The following is a 17,976-nucleotide window of genomic DNA, read 5'->3' as shown; positions in this document are numbered from 1 at the left end:
ACACATGGAAAAATAAATGATAAAGTCAACAAATAGTTTTTGCTGGGCATATGACTAGTGAGCACTTCATTAACATTACAGAGACACCAAATCAGCTCTTTCAGCCAATATATTTAGTTTGTTTTGATATGTTACTTATATCTGAGCTGATAAACATAACCTATGTTCTAAAAAGTCCAAAATATTTCAGAACATTATTTTACAGTATTTCATGTCATCCTGTCAAATAGGTAAGGGAACATGTGCCTTTTCTTGCGACAGAAAACTAAACCACAGGTAGGGACAGTCACAGCCATCACACAGCACAAGTACTTTCATCTTGTTCGGAGCTTGAGTGGAAATATTATCAAGACATGGTAAGAGGCCCTGGGCTCCCATCCGCTTTGCCCTGGCTACAGGTAAGGGGCAGTATTTGCAGAATCCAGGGAATCATCATCACTTCTTACACGTCCTCGTATGTTCAGCTCAGACTACAAAGCAAGCTCTCTATAAACGTTGAAAGGAGAACCCATCACTGTTGGTGGCTCTCTTTCCCTTCACTTCCTGTGCCGTTTTATTACTCCGGATAAAGCCTACAGCAAAGAACAGGCCAAAATACCACGAAAACCATTTCTTGACAGAACTATCTCAAGATGAGACAATGGCTGGCTAAGTTCACGGCATTTTTTTTTTTTTCTTTCCTTTTTGGCCTTTGAATACATAAGCCCTCATCTTTGTTGTCTAGGTGTGGGAACTCTTCATCGGCGAGAGACTCAGAAGAATGATTTTCAAGGGATTCTACCAGTGCTGGGGGTGTATATAATTCTGCAGCCGATAGGAAAACGCTCTCATCTGTTGCGCTACCTGAATCCTACAGCTTGTCAGGTGGCTCTTCCGCGCGCGGGTCGACGAGGACAGAACCGGGAGGGCGGATCTTAAGAGCTCAAGGGAGGAGCCCATTAGCGGAGGCTCAGGTTTGACAATCAGCTGCGGACCTGCGGCCCAGGAGAAGAGCGCCCTGGACCCCGCACCGCCGACTCCTTCTCCGAAGGCCTGCGGGGACTGCGGACAATCTCCGCCCTTTGCCCTTTGCCCCCAGCCACTCTCCTAGCCCCCCTCCCCCCCCTCGCCCCCGTCCCCAGGGAGGTCTGGGCCTCTCACCCGCAGCCAAGTTCTCACACAGCCTCAGCGGAACCCTCAGAGCGTAAAGCAGTCCGAGCCCCGCCACGAACCACAGCGAGGGCCCAGTCCCCGCCAGCCCGGCCCGCAGTCGCTCCCTCCAGCCCAGCGACGGGCTCGGGCCGGGAGTAGGTGCGGGAGGAGCGGCCGCAGCGCTCGCTGCCTCACCCAAGCCGCCGCCGTCCGCCATCTTGCCGCTCCCGCACGCTCCGGGAGCTGGGAGGGGAGAAGGGCAGGAAACCGGGAGTCGGGAATCCTGGGATAGTGGCGGACCTGAAGGTGGCCTCTGTGAAAGCTCAGGTCCGAGGAACGCGGACCAAAGCCATTTGGAAGGTGGAGGAGCGTCCCAGTCTACCTTTCCTTCGGAGGGCGGGAAGGGGAGGCTAGCGGCGCCGATTCTGGAGGAACTGGACTGAGATGTGACCTCGGACTGCTGAAACGTTTTTGCTTCCATACGGCTGAGGGTCACCTTTAACCCTGTTTATGGGGTTGGAATAGCCACCGGCCGGTTCAGGGCCCGAGCAGCACGTAACCCTTTGGACTCGGCTGCCACGGAGATCACGGGTACTGGGAAAACCTATAGTAGCCATCGCTGTTTTGTCGGAAGGAGCTCGGGCGTCAGTAGTCGAAACACGCTCCCAGCGCCTCCTGGATGAATGGGGACATGAATGCAACTCAATGAGAAAGCTGTTAGACTTAAAATCCTTTAAGGACCAGCCTTGAGGCCGAGGGCCGGCGCTCGGAACCCGCACCCCCGCCAGTAACTGACATGGCGCCCTCTGGGCCGGCATTTCCGGGCGGGTCCTTCCGACGGCCCCCGCGGTGATTCCATCACTCAGCTTCCTTCCCGGCCTGCCTCGCGCCGGGGCCGGGCTGGGCCAGAGCAGCCCAAGATGGCCGACTTCGAGGATCGGGTGTCGGATGAGGAGAAGGTAAGGGGTCCGCCTCTCTCTTTTGCGTCCTCCCGCGACAGGGAACAGGGGCCTGACCTGGCTGCGGTGGAAACCCTGGCAGTGTCCCCAGGTGGAAGAACCTTGCTGGGCTGTGCTGGCGGCATACCCGCTGCAGCTGGGACACTTCCGTCTCTAGGGGCATTCCTCTGCCTCACAGTGGCCCCAGTTCCCCATTCCTCAACTCTTTTCTCTCCCTCTGGGCCCGAGTGACAACCCAGTGACCTTCCCGGAAGAGAAAAGACTTTCCTTTATTGAGTCGTGGCTGTGGACTCTTTTTCTGTGATTAAGAGCGGGGTGGATGGTGATGTCTCGGATCAGGAAGCAGGTATTTTACCGCCTTTAACTGTCGGGGCTCTCCCCAGCCCCCCATTTTTAGATATGATTGAGGCTAGTTTAGGGCGAGTCACTTCCTGGTCAGGGTGGCCTCTTAACTTCCCTTTTGCTCCTCCTTCCTCAGGAAGTGATCTTGCTGTCACGACTCCTCGACAGGGAGAGGTCCCCGTGTGTTGCCCGCCCGTCCACTTTTCTCATTATTGGCTGAACTAATTCTCAGTAATAAATGTGCAAGCCTTAGGATATTTACCTCAGGATTTGAACACCACTCTTACCTATAGACCCTCCCTTGATTGATTGCACGTATGTACACAACAAGCCATGACTCTCCATCCCTTGCGTCTTACATACTATTAAGGGTAATTTTTGAAAAATAGTTTTTCTTGTTCACAAGTCAAGAATAGCCAGCGGATTTTTTTTTTTTTTTAAACTCCATAAAGGTTTTATATAGCACATAAACTTCATGGTTAACAGATTCGGTCTGGACAAAAGCATCGTCTTTGATGCTCCACTGTGGTGTCATTGATTATAGTTAAATTTGTAAGTGTGTAATTTGCGTATTTACTTCTTTAAAAATGTTTTAAGTACAAGCGCATGCTCTGCGTTAGGTGGAATGACTTTTTGCTGACAACTGTACAGCTTTCTTAATGCTTTGTCAGGCTTTTCAGTAAATACTTGATTTTAGGGCCTGCAGAAATTAGAATGATTTCACTAGATGACTCGCTATAGGACAAGAGTTATGTCTTTTATTTATTTCCCACAGTGGCTGTTACAAAAGGTGCAGTATTGTGTGCTCTATAAATGCATCTGGGCTCTTTCTTTTTTAATACAAGAGAAGAGATGACACAAGGGAATGTTAATGACCCAAGAGTATTCTGTACAGAGTAGTTTGATATGTCATACCTATGTATGCCATGTCATTTTGAAACCCTGAAGAATGTGCTAAACACAAGCCATTGAATAATACTTTGGCGTTAAATTTTCTCGTTCTTGAAAATTTTTGTGTGTAAAACTTAGGGGAGAAAAGGGTGTCATATATGAATTTATGCCGAACAGAATCTGCAATAAAATGTCTAGTCTAAGGCAAATAGTTATGATGCCGGTGAAATTAAATTATAGTAAAAATCACAATAACCCTACATTTGTTAGCTGAACTGATGGTTCACTTGTTTTAAGGGAAAATATTGTTAAAATTTCACTAAATACTACATTTACCAATATTGTTGGGTTTTTGTCATTGACAAAACTAGATGACAAAATTAGAATGCCTTTTTAATTAAACTTGAGAAAATGTATTTCAAGTGCAAATTGAGATGTCTTTAGACATGACAATGTTCAACAACATTAATAGTCTTGATTTTATAACAGCAGATTTGTGACCAGATTTGTAATCTCTTAGCATACTTTTGTTGCTTAATTTTAATAATGATACAGCAAACGTGTTAAAAAATATTTTTAAAAATCTTTAAAAAAAAAAGATTCTTTTCCTATAAACTTTTCACAATGAAAGTACAATTACAGAAAAATTTTGTTTATTTTTTAAGATTTTATTTATTTATTCATGAGAGAGATACACAGAGAGAGAGAGAGAGAGAGAGGCAGAGACACAGGCAGAGGGAGAAGCAGGCTCCATGCAGGGAGCCTGATGTGGGACTCCATCCTTGGTCTCCAGGATCACCGCCCTGGGCCGAAGGCAGGTGCTAAACCGCTGAGCCACCCAGAGATCCCCCCCAAAAAATGTTAAAATCAGGATATTTTCAGACATAATTTGTATTGATTCCTCCTTGAAGGAACTCTGAAGTTTCCATTTTATCCTTTTTAAGATCTTAATTGCATTAGATTTCGAGTTTTTAAGGCATTTATGTCATGATGCTGAATATATTTTAATATTGCTTTTTATCTTTGTTGCATTTCCTAAAAACAGTGAACCCAGAGTTAAATTTGGTGTCGATAGTCTTTGATTTCCTTGCAATTATTTCTATAAAAGCTGGTAAGATCAACCATTCTCTTAAGTAACTGCTTGGGGTTTTTATCACTTTACAAAGAGGAAGTTGGGTTTTTTAACTTCTACATTGTTACCTGAAATGGTCATGATGAGCTGCCTAAATAAAACAGGAAGCTGAAAGTATAAAATAACTTGCAAAATAAATGCTTTTAGTTTTATTCTTGAGTTTAGTTTCTGAGAATAACAATGAGTGTATTCTTCTATTCACTTAGAGTCTTCAGTTACTTGGTTCCAAATGCTTAACAAGACCAAAATGACAAGATACTGTAATTAGGAAACTTGAAGTATGAGACAAACTACTTGCTTGGGGTCCTTGCACTGTCTGTTTCCTTTATTTCATGATTCAGCATTTTTAAAACAATTGCAGAAAGAATTTAAGGCCGGAAAAAAAAGTGCAATTAGCATATTTTTCCCTTCAGCTTAACTAGTAGAATATTTGTGAACCACCTCAAAAATACCATAACTGAGAAATGAGTCTGTATGCTTTAAGCTTAGACAATTATATCATCTCTAAGGCACTTTTTTGAGAAAGAGGTTTATCAAAATTATTTAGGAGAGATGTGGAAAATGTGAATAGATACAGAAATTTGAGGGCTCTCTCAGAGCTCATGAAAAAATACACATTTAAGCTGGATTTTTAAAATGTATATTACCTCCTTAGTTAATAAACTAATAATCATCAAATAAGATGATTTATTACCGTCATAGGATAAACGCTAGAGCTTATTTGCAATAGGTATTTTCTGACAAGTGATCAATTAGTGTTAATACTGCTATTCTTTTATCTTCCTTTTTTTCATTTGGTTTAGCTGAGTAGTTTTCATAGAATCTGTTAAAAAATCCTTAGATGGGAGCATAAAGCCTAAGCAGGTACAAATTCAGATGCCCCATCTTTGGTTAAGAGTGTAGGTTTATTATAATTTCTCCCAGAACATCTATTTTATTAGGATTAGCCTTAATGCTAAGCAAAGTATTATAATTTGTCAGAAAATTCAGACTCAGGTTTGTCTGAATCAGAAGCCTTGTACTTTGCACTTTACTGTTTTTCCCATGTAACCATGGGCGAAAAAAACAGAATAGAGTTGTCCCTTCAGAGAATTAGAAATGAAATATTGTGTTGTAGTGAGAAATAATGATTCTGAGTGTCAGGAGATTTGGCCTCTCTGCTGGGCTTTTAGCACCAGTGGATTTTGGAAAATTCACAGTGGTGGTGTTAACCTGTGTGGGCCTCCGTTTTCTTGTAAACTAGATAAAGAATTGTATCAAAGTAACTCAACAAAGTTTATTGAACTTTTTTTTAAGATTTTTTTATTTATTCATGAGAGACACAGAGAGGCAGAGACACAGGCAGCTGAAATATTAAAATATTTCAAGAGTTTCTGTCTGCTTTTGCACATTTGCCCTGATAACAAAACTGAATTCTTTGGTAACTGAAACTGTATCTTTTTATTTAGTGCCTAGCATAGCACCAGGTACATAGTTGAAGCACAACCTGTTGATATGAAGGAAATGAAGGAAACCAATCACACCTTCCTTCGTTCTTATATTTCCTCAGCTCATGCTTCCTCACCCCCAGTTATTTCTGGTAATCTTGGGTTCCAGAATGTGTCCCATGCTCTGGGTTCTTTGGGCATTTATAGTGCCTTAGCATCTGTTGCCATTACTAGTGATATGCCATGCCACTGCTAGGAATATTAGATTCCTCCTGGAGCATTTTACCCAGTGAATCCCATAAAGCTGCAAAGTCTTATACACACCAGAATGACTGAATATGTGCATCTAACCTTGAAGAACCCCTTCCTTCATCTGCCCTAAGTTCTGTCCTTTAGAGCTCAGAAAATACATGCTATATAAGATCAGGTATCATTTGTGCTTTTCTGTGTGCATGAATTTCTCTCATTTTCTCACATGCCAAAAAAAAAAAAAAAAAGTTCAAGTTCTTATATGGATTGGCTCTTAAAAATAAAAACCCTGGGTAGAGAAATCAGTCATGATACTAAAGACAGTTTAACTACTTGGGGATTTCTGAAGTACGTGATAATTTTAACATGCACTTAAGTGCATTGTTGTTTTCTCTTTTCCCTTCATCAGAACCTCCTGATACTCTTTACATTTCAGTTCATCCCACCATTGTTTCCCTTTAGTTATACAGACTCAGAACGTTGGCATCATCTTTTTCCTTCTTAGCTTCTTCTCTCATGTTCAATTAGTATTCTAGTTCTGTATATTCTTCCTTCCTATCATTAGATTCTATTCCGCCATTTCCATTAGTATTTTTAAGAAAATTATTTTTGATGTGTAGAAACTATAATCATGTGCTTAGAATGTAGGACAGAGCATGAGTAAAAAGTCTCCCTCACCCCTGTTTTCCAGCCACCCAGTTCCTGAGAGGCAACCAATGTTACCAGTTTCTTCTGTACCTTTTCTATTTCGTGCATATACAGACAGGTGTACTTTTGACTTAACAATATGCCTGGCTCATCCACATTCCTTCTCCTGTTAGTCTTCATTCAGGACCTTTTCTGATGCTTGAATTATTTTTAACAACATTTAGTTCTCTTTGCCTTCAACCTCTTTTATCTCACTGTATTTTTATTGGTTTACCATAGTTCTTCACACTATTAAGTTTTGAGCTGTATGTAAAATTTATCATTCCTATGACTGCACATACATGTTGTTAGACCAGGGCTATGCGATAGAATACTCAGTTGAGTGGATCATATGATGCACTGTAGGTTGAATATAACATAAGCAAGAAGATAGCATAATGCCAAACTGCACCAAAGAAAGGTGGTAAGTTCATTGGAACATATGAGAACCTTGCCTTGAGACTTCTTTGTTTTGCGTTGGAGTAACATTTAAGTGCTTATTATGTGGTAGTTATTTCATGTACTAATATGTATTCATTTCAAAACATCCCCCCCACAGGATAGATACTTAGCCACATTTTATGGTTGAGTAAACTGGGGCACATTTGATGTTAAAAATGTATAAATCCAGTGTTCATAATTAGTAAGAGTAGTGTTGGTACTCTGCTTCCAGACCTGCAGTCTTACCCACTTTAATCCCTTGGAGTAGATGGTAGGTCGTAAATTTAAGATAGCCAACAATTCCACTAAAACAATGACACAACCCTATACAGCAGTCAAGTTTAATGCTGTAGTGACATAGATAGTTCTATAGATACCGAAACATTGATATTCTTTGGTTGTGACTACATTATAATTACTGCTAAATTAGCTTAGAACTCTTTTGAGTTTCTTCAGGTGTGCCATCTATAGTGTCTGAAACGTTTTATAACTCAGAGTACTGAGACACATGATATTGGAAATTTAATGGTCATAACAATCCTCATGACAGGGCCAAGAGCACTGTCCTCTTAAGAATGTTACCATATAGCAGTACCTTGGAACATTATTGCCCACAGTAGAGTCACTGTTGTGCTACTTTCATTTTTTTTTTTTTTTTAAGATTTTATATTTATTCATGAGAGACACACGCAGAGAGAGAGGCAAAGACATAGGCAGAGGGAGAAGCAGGCTCCATGCAGGGAGCCTGACGTGGGACTCCATCCTGGGACTCCAGGATTATGCCCTGGGCCAAAGGCAGACCCTAAACTGAGCCACCAAGGAATCCCCTGGTGTGCTACTTTCAAAAGCAGATTTCTGGGTTCTGTCCTAGACCAACTGAATCAGAATTTTAGAAGACCACTGCTGAGGAATCTATTTTTAGTAAACTTCGTAATTCCGTGCAACTTGAGAACCACTGTCCAAATCTCAGTCTTTTGCCTATTAGCTTGGAAACTTGATTGATTAGGATATTAAAACCAAATCTCTCAGGGACAAATTTTTTTTTTTTAATTTTATTTATTTATTCATGAGAGACACAGAAAGAAAGAGAGAAAGGCAGAGACACAGGCAGAGGGAGAAGCAAGCTCCATGCAGGGAGCCTGATGTGAGACTTAATCTCTGGTCTCCAGGATCACGCCCTGAGCTGAAGGCAGCACTGAACCACTAAGCCATCCGGCCTGCCCTCTCAGGGACAAACTTACAGTAGCTAGACAAATGAAGCTAACATATAAGTAGCATAACTGGGGCACATGGGTGATTCAGTTGGCCTAGCATCTGTCTTCAGCTCAGGTCATGATCTCAGAGTCCTGGGATTGAATCCCACATTGAGATCCCTGCTTGGTGGGGAGCCTGCATCTCCCTCTCCCTCTGCAGTTCCCCCTGATTGTGCTCTTGCTCTCTCTCTCTCTGTTAAATAAATCTTTTTTTTTTAAGTAGCTTAACTAATTTAATAAATACAGAAAAGACTAGAAACATTTTTCAGGTAGGTCAGGAACGTGGGAAATCAAGTTACAATTTTTTCACACTTTAAGCATGGAGTTGGAAGCAGGAAGTTAATTATATAGTCTAACATTTTAATGACATTTTCCTCCTTAAAAGAGATATATATGCAACACCAAGACCATGGCAGATTTTGGGGCAGGGCACCCTTTAACAGCAGTGAACATTGTTTTTTTTGTTTTTTAATATTTATTTATGATAGTCACAGAGAGAGAGAGAGAGGCAGAGACACAGGCAGAGGGAGAAGCAGGCTCCATGCACCGGGAGCCCGACGTGGGACTCGATCCCGGGTCTCCAGGATCGCGCCCTGGGCCAAAGGCAGGCGCCAAACCACTGCGCCACCCAGGGATCCCCAACATTGTTTTTACATAGCTGGAAGGAAGCCTTTACTTACAAAATTTTGCGTATTACAGCTTCTGCAGTCCTTTGCCTCTTAAGACATCTTCATTCTGTAATTGCTCAGGCCAGAAAATTTAGTGTCATCTTTGATTCCTGTTTCTTTCACAATCCACATATAGTCTATTAGGAAATCCTGTAGGCTCTGCCGTCAGAATACACCCATAATTTGACTGTTTCTCACCACACCTTTATTCCAAATACTCTGGAAGAAGCCACTGTGATTCCTCACCTAGGTTATGGCAATAGTCTTCTCTGTGGTGTCCCTGCTGGTACTCTTGCTTCCTCCTCCTCACCAGCCAGCAGGCTAGGCGGTCTTCAACACAGCACCCAGAATAATCTGGATAGGAAATGTAAGTCAGAACATGTCACTTCTTTGCTCAAAATCATTGGCTTCTCATCTTCTTCAGAATAAAAGTTCTTACTCTGGCTACAAGTCTCTGTGTCTTTACCACTTACTTCTCTGACCTCATCTCCTACCTATTCTCTACTGGTCTTCCCTGTTCTAGCCACACATTCTCACCCAAAAGGGTCTTTGCGTTTGCTCTGTACACTGGAGTTCTCTTCCTTCTATATCCCTTCCTTCAACTCTTTAATCAGAAGTCACCTTCCAGTGAAGTCTTCTCTGGTAACCCTGTATATTTCCAGATCCTAACATTTCATTGTCCACTGCCCTTCCTTTTTTTTTTTTTTTTTTTTAATTCCTTAGCATTTATCAAATGGCTATCATACCATGTAGCTTATTTAATATTACCTGTTGTTTCTCCATTAGAACTTAAGCTCCACAAGTGTATGCACTGGTGAGTCTCCATTGCTTAAAACAGTGCCTGACACACAGTACACTGTTAGATATTTGTTGAATGAGTGAATGAAACTCACTGTAATGGCATCTGTCTTGATTTCATAGCTAACTCTTGAAGGACAGACTAATTTCCAAGTTTTGTGAAGCTGTATTGAGGACTCCAGTACTTCCATATTACTAACAGTTTAATTTTATTAACAGAGCTTCCCACTCAGAAGCCTTCAGCGCTTATCTGTTACCTACAGAATAAAATCTGACTTGATACTAGCATACCTACTGCCATCTGACTCATCTCATTCTACTCTTATAATCTCCAGATAATACAAAACTGGTCTGCTTACAAAAGACTGTTTTTTCTCCACCTTTGTCCTTCTTACTGCCCCCTCATTTGTAATGCCCTCTCCTTGTTCCCCCTACAATCTAAAGCACTTCGGAGAGCTCGGTTTAGACCCACTCTCCCCTTCCTTACAGTAGTCTTTCACTAACTCAGCCCATATCCATCTCCTCTTTCCTCTTTGGTTTTTTTACTCTGTATTTGCTCTAGAAATTTGGCTTTGAATTACAGTTATTTTTAAATGATTGCTAGATATTTACTGAGAGCTATTATTTGTATAAAGTATTTTGCTGACAGTGGTATACAAAAATTTGAAGTCAAGATGCTGACTGTATGTAATCTTTAAAAATAAACAGCTTGATGCCTAAGCTTTACCCTGTATCTGTTACCTCAGAATTTCTGTGAGTGAAACCCAGGCATCAGTTTTTTTTAAAGTTCTCCAGGGTGTCCTAACATATAGCAAAAGTTCAGAACCATCAGCTTAAGGGAAAAGGCGATTTATTGGCTTCTTTCACTATTCTTTTTGTCTTTATCTTTAGTGCTCATTTCAGGGCCTGGGACCCAGTAAAGTGTTTTGTTGTTGTTTTGAGTGAATAAATAAACTGGTAGACACAAAGATCTGAACTGTAAAGAAAATATGTTACTCAGAATTCAGTAACATCTAGGCATTTGCTTGGGGGGAGGGAAAACTTAATTATCTATGTGTAAGTCTGTCTCATGTTAGCTCTTTAGATTCTTAAAGCAGTCCTAGATTTGCGCACATATTTTACCCACAGATGAAGAAACTAAGACCCAAGCAATTAAATGATAAAATTGGCATGTGAAACCACGTCTGACTCCCAAAGGTTTTAAAGAAAAGATAAAATTGGTAAAAAGATGTACCTTTAACTTAGAATGCCGTAACAGGCCAGATACGCATTAGGTCTTAACGTCAAAAGCTTCCTGTTTTCCACTGCTTTTGTGTCCATGCAGCAAAGGTTCTTACCACCAGACTCTGCCTTTTGAACTTTGGTCATTGCTCTCAGGCATCTGTATGTCACAGTGTTTGGTGTGGATTTTTCCTTAGTTTCTTAACTTGGTCTTCCTATTTCTAAAACAGTGCACTTTGTATATCTGGCACTTAGAATACTTTAGCTATCTGCCCAGTCACCTAGGATAGGGGGTGAAAGTGTGTATTATTTTAACACATGTAAGCTTCTAAGCAACAAGTTGCTTATGTGATCTTTTCAGTCATTTTTATCTTTTTTTCTAACTCATTAGAACATATCTCAGACTTTTTTACTTCCTCAGTTCTTGATATAGACATTTAGATCCTCTAATTAAAACAAATAGGGTCTTCTACCTCCTTCCATATGAATATCTATCCCATTTTTTATTTAAGGTAAGACTTTTTTTAATCTTCACTGAGGTTGAGCCAGTACTTAATTTTTTTTTCTGTTCAATAGTAGATGTCTTAAGGCTTACTACTGACTTTGAACTTCTAACACTTAAGATGTATTCTTGGAGATCTTTTTACCAACATGCTGAGATTTTGTATTAGGAGAATCTAGAATAAGAACAAAGAGATGATTTCCTTCTAACTTGGTGCATAGAGAAGTTAAAAGGGAGTAGTTGGGAAAGATTAACTAGAAAATAAAATAGACAAGAGCTGGGGCACCTGGGTAAGCTCAGTGGTTGAGCATCTGCCTCTGGCTCAGGTCATGTTCCTGGGATCGAGTTCCACATCAGGCTTCCCTCAGGGAGTCTGCTTCTCCCTCTGCCTATGTCTCTGCCTCTCTGTCTCTCTCATGAATAAATAAGTAAAGTCTTTAAATAAATAATTAAACTAAATAGACAAGAGATGATTTTTTAGTTCTTGTTTTATGCTTAAGTATGTCATGTTTATATACTGTTATACTAGGTGACATACAATGATGACCTGTTAAAAAATTATTCTGACACTTGTTAAAATAAGACTTTATTCAATATTTTTTCATTAGGGGAGAGAGCTAGACCTCAACTCCAAATGAGGCAAAGACAGCTGGGGATTTATAGCCATCAAGCAGAGTGAGGGGTTCAGTGGATAAAAAATTATTAAGAGGACACATCAAGGGTAGAGGGACTCTTGCTAAACAAATTTTTTTTTTTTTTTTTTTTTTTGCTAAACAGATCTAATAGGATTCTGACTAAAGACAGATTGAGGACTTACAAATCAAAGGTGGGGGATAAGGAACTTGATCACATATCAAAAGTGGGAGAATTTCACTAAACTAAGAATTCTTGTTAGGACTGGGTTAGGTAGGCCATAGATAGGATGGAGCCAAGATGGGCCTACCTAAGAGGGCTCAGAGGACCCTGACAAACATTTGGTCAAGGAGAGACTTTGGTACTCCATGTATGTTATATAATTACTATAATAAGTTTTCAAGCAGTTATTCTCTAGAGTTGATAGAAGTTTTCAAAATGAAATTGCTGGGAGCATCTTTTTGCTAGATGGGATGCTGCCCAATTCATGAATCATTTAATAAAGCCAATTAGATCTTCCATGAATGAATGAGTGAATGAAATTGCTCTACTTAAAACAAACTTGCCTGCTTTCCCTACCTATTGTCTATATCTGACAAAACTTTAATTGGTTGCTAATAAAGAAAACAGTTTCTAAGAACTACTTTAGTATGGCTTTTAGAAGAGTAAACAAAGCAAATTACTTGAAACTGCCATCATTTGTTTTTTGCGAAATTGATCCTAATTTAAGACATATGTCTTATGCTTTTAAGTGTTTGCCCTTACTGATAAGGATAATAAACTATATACAGCTAAATTTTTATTTTTGAGTACATTCTGGGTCTCTACAATGTCTCTAGTTCTAAATTAGGAAAATAATATTTATTTGAAATTTTAAAAAACAGCTAACAGTAAGCTCTTTAATGAAACCAATATTCCATTTGGTCCTAGAGATCTCTGAAAACATATTTTTTTTCCTAGAATTATAACCCCAAATTAAACTCTGACTAGCCTTTCAGAACCCTCAGCTATAAGGGATTTTGTTTATTTGATAAAGGCACTGAAACTGGAATTCTAGAGCTTTGATACTATCATAAATACATGTCAACAGCTTGGAACTTGCCTATTAAATTATTGCCCCCCCATGGGATCCCTAGGTGGCGCAGCGGTTTGGCGCCTGCCTTTGGCCTAGGGCGCGATCCTGGAGACCCAGGATCGAATCCCACATCGGGCTCCCGGTGCATGGAGCCTGCTTCTCCCTCTGCCTGTGTCTCTGCCTCTCTCTCTCTCTCTCTCTCTCTCTCTCTCTCTCTCTGTGACTATCATAAATAAATAAAATTTAAAAAAAATAAAAATAAAAAAAAAATAAATTATTGCCCCAGACAGTTTATCGTTGATAGACCGAAAGCTTTAGAATGAGATGAAAAAATGAACCACATTGAGGCAAGGTACATTTAAAAAAAATTCATTCTTGTCAAAATAACATGATGAGGGGCGAGTTGCCCTGGGTGGCTCAGTTTGTTAAATGTCTACCTTCAGCTCAGGTCACCATCCTGGATTCCTAGGATCAAGGCCGAATCCATTGGGGCTCCCTGCTCAGCAGGGAGTCTGCTTCTCCTCCCTCTGGATGATATTTAAAATACAGTTTTTAATAGATGTAATGTTGAAAGATGTGGAGTTATTAAAAGATTAATAAGCTAAAAACCTAAGTTTTATAGATTTTCTAAATGTCTTTTAATACATTTTCTAAAGTTTATTAAAATATATATGAAAATTAACAAAATTAAGCAGTTTCTGGGGAACAGTAAGGTATATTACTTTCTCAGTTTGATGTTTAAACTTTCAGTACACATATTAGTAACGTAATAATGAAATTTTTATCCTTGCAGTGATTAGGTATTTTTATTTCCCCCTTTTGGAGAGGTGAAAAGACAAGGAGAATGGGAGGAAACTGAAATCTAGGAATACTTTTATAGATTCTAAATTTCCCCTTTATAGGTTAGAAACATAATATAGAAGATTCCATGAACTTAACATTATTGGAGTATTTAAGCATATGAAGGACTGGAATTGTGTATAAGACTTGGGTATTTTCCCTTTAAAATATTTGTGCAGGCACCTGGCTGGCTCAGTCAGTGGATCATGGGACTCTTGACTTTGGCCATGATCTTGGGGTTGTGAGATGGATCCTCATGTCAGGCATCATACTGGGCATGGACCCTGCTTAAGATTCTCTTTCTCGCTTTCCCTCTGCCCCTCCCTTCCTCTAAAAAATAAATAAAAATAAAAATTTGTTAAAAACTTAAACTATATACACGGTGGCGTGCCCAGCTGGCTCAGCTGGTGGAATGTGTGACTGTTGATCTCTGGGTTGCAGGTTCAAGCTCCCCGTTGGGTGTTGAGATTAGTTAAAAAAATATATTTTTAAAAATAAAACCTAGGTGGAATTATTATCTTTCACTGCAGATGAATGCTATGTGCAGTGAAACTTACTTTATGGAATAGGGATTTATTTTAAAAGCCTTGTTTTAAAAGCCTTATTTAAAAGCCTTGTTAACAGTTAAGTTTTTGTTCAACTAGAACCTCCATACCAGTGATTCTCAACTAGGCTGGGGATGACATGCCTCCCCTCTATGGGATATACCTGCTTTCAACTTTCTTCCCCCACCCCAGTCTTAAAAATGACTGACACAGGGATGCCTGGGTGTCTCAGTGGTTGGGTGTCTGCCTTCAGCTCAGGGCATGATCCTGAGGTCCCGGATCCAGTCCCACATTCAGCTCACTGCAAGGAGCCTACTTGTCCCCTCTGCCTGTGTCTCTGCGTCTCTCTGTGTGTCTCTCGTGAATAAATAAAATAAAATCTTTAAAAAGAATGACTGACTAAATCAGTTTTTAGAAGTATCATCCCTCATCTGTAGTGCAGCAAAAATATTTTTGCAGTCACTGCTTAGCCATTTCTCTTTCCCCTTGTACTTCTACCACTGATTTTGTTTACCTCTACCAAATGTCATCGTTTTCACCCAGTTTTGAAGCTAGATAATACTGATTTTTGAAGTTATTATTTCATTGCGTTTATCCCTTCCAACTTTTTTTTCAATTACAGCTTTTATAAGCAAAGTTTTGACTCAATTCCTGGTTTTAAAAAAGAAATTCTAAAAGGACTAGGCTAAATCCATGTGATACTATGCTAAAGATAATCCTGAATTTTAATACTTGTTACTACTGCATAGTATAGGTGATTGTCCAGTTCCAGGTCCACCACTATACAAGTATGTGACCTTATACAAGGCACTTACACTCTCTGAACTTATTCCTTTTATGGTGGGGATAATAATAATTCCTTGCCTGTCTGCTTATACAAGCTGTTTTAAGATCAAAGAAAAACTGGTTATGAAAGAGTTTTGTAAACAATAAAATAGTAGTCATTCATTTACATTCCTAGCATGTGCCAGGTCTCAGTTCTGGGTATACAGCAAGGAACAAACATAATGAGTTCTTATGTTCTGTGCCAGGGTTTGGCAAATCTGATCCACTGCATGTTTTATATAGACTATAAGCTAATGGTTTTTGAATGGTTGGGGGGAAAATCACAAGAAAAATATTTTATGACTTCTGAAAGTTAACATGACCAAATTAGAGTATTCAAGATAATGTTTTAATTACCTCAGTGTCAGAGAGGGTGTGGAGGGTGTGCCTGAGTGGCTCAGTTGGGTAAGCATCTGCCTTCTGCTCAGGTCATTATCCCACAGTCCCATAATCGAACCCTGAGCCCCTTGTCCGGCTTCTTGCTCGGTGAGGAATCTACTTTTCCTTCTCCCTCTGCCACTCCCCCTGCTTGTGCTGTTTCTCTGTAAAATAAATAAAATCTTTTAAAAAATAATTAGTTCAGTGAGGGTAATCTTTTCACAATGTATATGTTTATTAAATCACATCATAGACTTAAAATGTCTTACAACATTATTTGCCAATAATACCTCAATTAAAAATAAGTAAATAAATAAAACTTATTGGAACACAGTTTTGCTCATTTGTTTACATTTGGGACTGAGACCATGTGGCCCATGTAGCCCTAAAAAAGTTCACTGTCTGGTGTTTTACATTAGCAGTTTGCTAACCTGTACTCTGTTCTTGGAATTCTTTTAGGAGTGTTGAGCAAGGAACATTATTAGTTTATTATTATTTTTCTTTAGAAAGAGGGCAGAGGAAGTGGGGGAGAGGGAAAGAAAATCTTAAGCAGGCTCCACGCCCAGCATTGAGCCCTATACGAGGCCTGAGATCATGACCTGAGCTGAGATCAAGAGTCCAGCACTTAACCAACTGAGCCACCCGTGCATCCCTGTAGTTCAGTAGTGACAAGTTCCATGAAGAAGCAAGTAAGTGGGGTAGAATTGTAAAGGGCGCAGAAAGTGTCATGGTTAATTTGTATATAGGAGTCAGGAAGTCAGAAGGTGACATTTGAACAGAGACTTGAATGAAGAGAGATGCTCTGACAAAAGAGTTTCTGGCAAAAGGAACAAGAAATGCAGTAGTCCTGAGGCAGGAGTATAGCTGTAAGGTCTAGCAACTAGATAGTAGAGGGTGAGGGAGCCAAAGTTTGAAGGGCCTTGGAGACCATGGAGCAGATTTTAGATTTTTTTTTTTTTTAAGATTTTATGTAATTATTTGAGAGAGCAAGAGGGCCTGAGCTGGGGGAGAGGCAGCCTCCTCATTGAGCAGGGAGCCCAATATGGGGCTTGATCCCAAGACCCCGGGATCATGACGTGAGCTGAAGGAAGACAATCAACTGAGCCACTCAGGCGCTCCAGACTTTAGATTTTTATTGAGAATATATAAATGTAGCATTAAGATTTTAACTACTATTTCAAGGTATTTTTATGGTATTGTTAGAGTGAGAGAGAAATCATCTTGCCACATCAAAGTCTATTGTCAGACTGCCAAATGCTAAGATTTATCTAATACTAAGTAGTCCACTGTTTTTAGTAACTCTTAGAAAATAACATGAGCATGGTTGACCATAACAGTGTTTTGAGATACACCTTTGGCATTTAATAATGACTACATTCTTTTTCACCATTCATTTAGAATTTCACCCTTGCCGATGCTTATGTCTTCAACTCTCACCAAGTTTTTTTTTTTTTTTTTTTTTTTTCTCACCAACTTTCATTTAAAAATTGAGGGATGGGGCAGCCCCGGTGGCGCAGCGGTTTAGCGCCGCCTGCAGCCCGGGGCGTGATCCTGGAGACCCAGGATCGAATCCACATCGTGGCTCCGTGCATGGGGCTTGCTTCTTCCTCTGCCTGTGTCTCTGCCTCTCTCTCTCTCTCTCTCTCTCTCTCTGTCTCTCATGAATAAATAAAAACTAAAATCTTAAAAAAAAAAATTGGGGGATGTTTTCGTGTTTTAATTGGACATTTTTCCTATTCTTGGTATTCTCAGATTTATGGGGATTAATTGTTTTTCTAGCACTTTAATTATGTCTTCAGCACTTAAAGCTGGACTTACACACTACTACTTGATATTCTCCCCTCCTCTGACTTTTGTGCTCTTTGTAGGCATTTTTTTCCTTTAGAAAATGGAAGCAAGCTTTTAGTTTACCTTTTTCTTTGAATATCTTCCCTTCATTTAACCAATTAACTATCCTGTACTTTCTAGCATAAGGCACA

At 40.0% G+C, this 17,976-nt stretch overlaps 2 protein-coding genes and 1 long non-coding RNA gene across 12 annotated transcripts in view; 1 reads left to right on the top strand and 2 right to left on the bottom strand.

Moving 5' to 3' along the window:
- Positions 1 to 1,612, bottom strand: part of ST7L (suppression of tumorigenicity 7 like) — an 86,422-nt gene extending 84,810 nt beyond the window's left edge. For 6 of the 10 annotated variants that reach the window (XR_004806185.2, XR_007403083.1, XM_035700692.2 and 3 more), the window contains exon 1: positions 1,141 to 1,612. Coding sequence is in view for 5 of the 10 variants with exons in the window: in XM_035700692.2 (XP_035556585.1) it covers positions 1,141 to 1,612 (472 nt within the window). In the remaining 5 variants the exon portion in view is untranslated. Of the gene's footprint in view, positions 1 to 843; positions 1,042 to 1,140 lie in introns of those variants that run through there. The other 4 variants (XM_035700696.2, XM_035700698.2, XM_035700694.2 and 1 more) reach the window with 3 other exon arrangements.
- A 400-nt stretch (positions 1,613 to 2,012) lies between these two features.
- Positions 2,013 to 17,976, top strand: part of CAPZA1 (capping actin protein of muscle Z-line subunit alpha 1) — a 47,908-nt gene continuing 31,944 nt past the window's right edge. Inside the window, exon 1 of the mRNA XM_025452912.3 lies at positions 2,013 to 2,090. Within this exon, the coding sequence (XP_025308697.1) occupies positions 2,052 to 2,090 (39 nt within the window). The 5' untranslated portion in view covers positions 2,013 to 2,051. The remainder of the gene's footprint in view (positions 2,091 to 17,976) is intronic.
- Positions 3,884 to 17,976, bottom strand: part of LOC112663906 (uncharacterized) — a 50,431-nt gene continuing 36,338 nt past the window's right edge. Inside the window, exons 2-3 of the long non-coding RNA XR_007403084.1 lie at positions 15,977 to 16,161; positions 3,884 to 9,534 (exon numbers count right to left, since the gene is read on the bottom strand). This is a non-coding gene — a long non-coding RNA (uncharacterized LOC112663906). The remainder of the gene's footprint in view (positions 9,535 to 15,976; positions 16,162 to 17,976) is intronic.

This window comes from Canis lupus, chromosome 17 (assembly GCF_003254725.2).
Source record: "Canis lupus dingo isolate Sandy chromosome 17, ASM325472v2, whole genome shotgun sequence".
NCBI lineage: Eukaryota > Metazoa > Chordata > Mammalia > Carnivora > Canidae > Canis > Canis lupus.
This window is presented reverse-complemented; position numbering and strand designations above follow the sequence as displayed.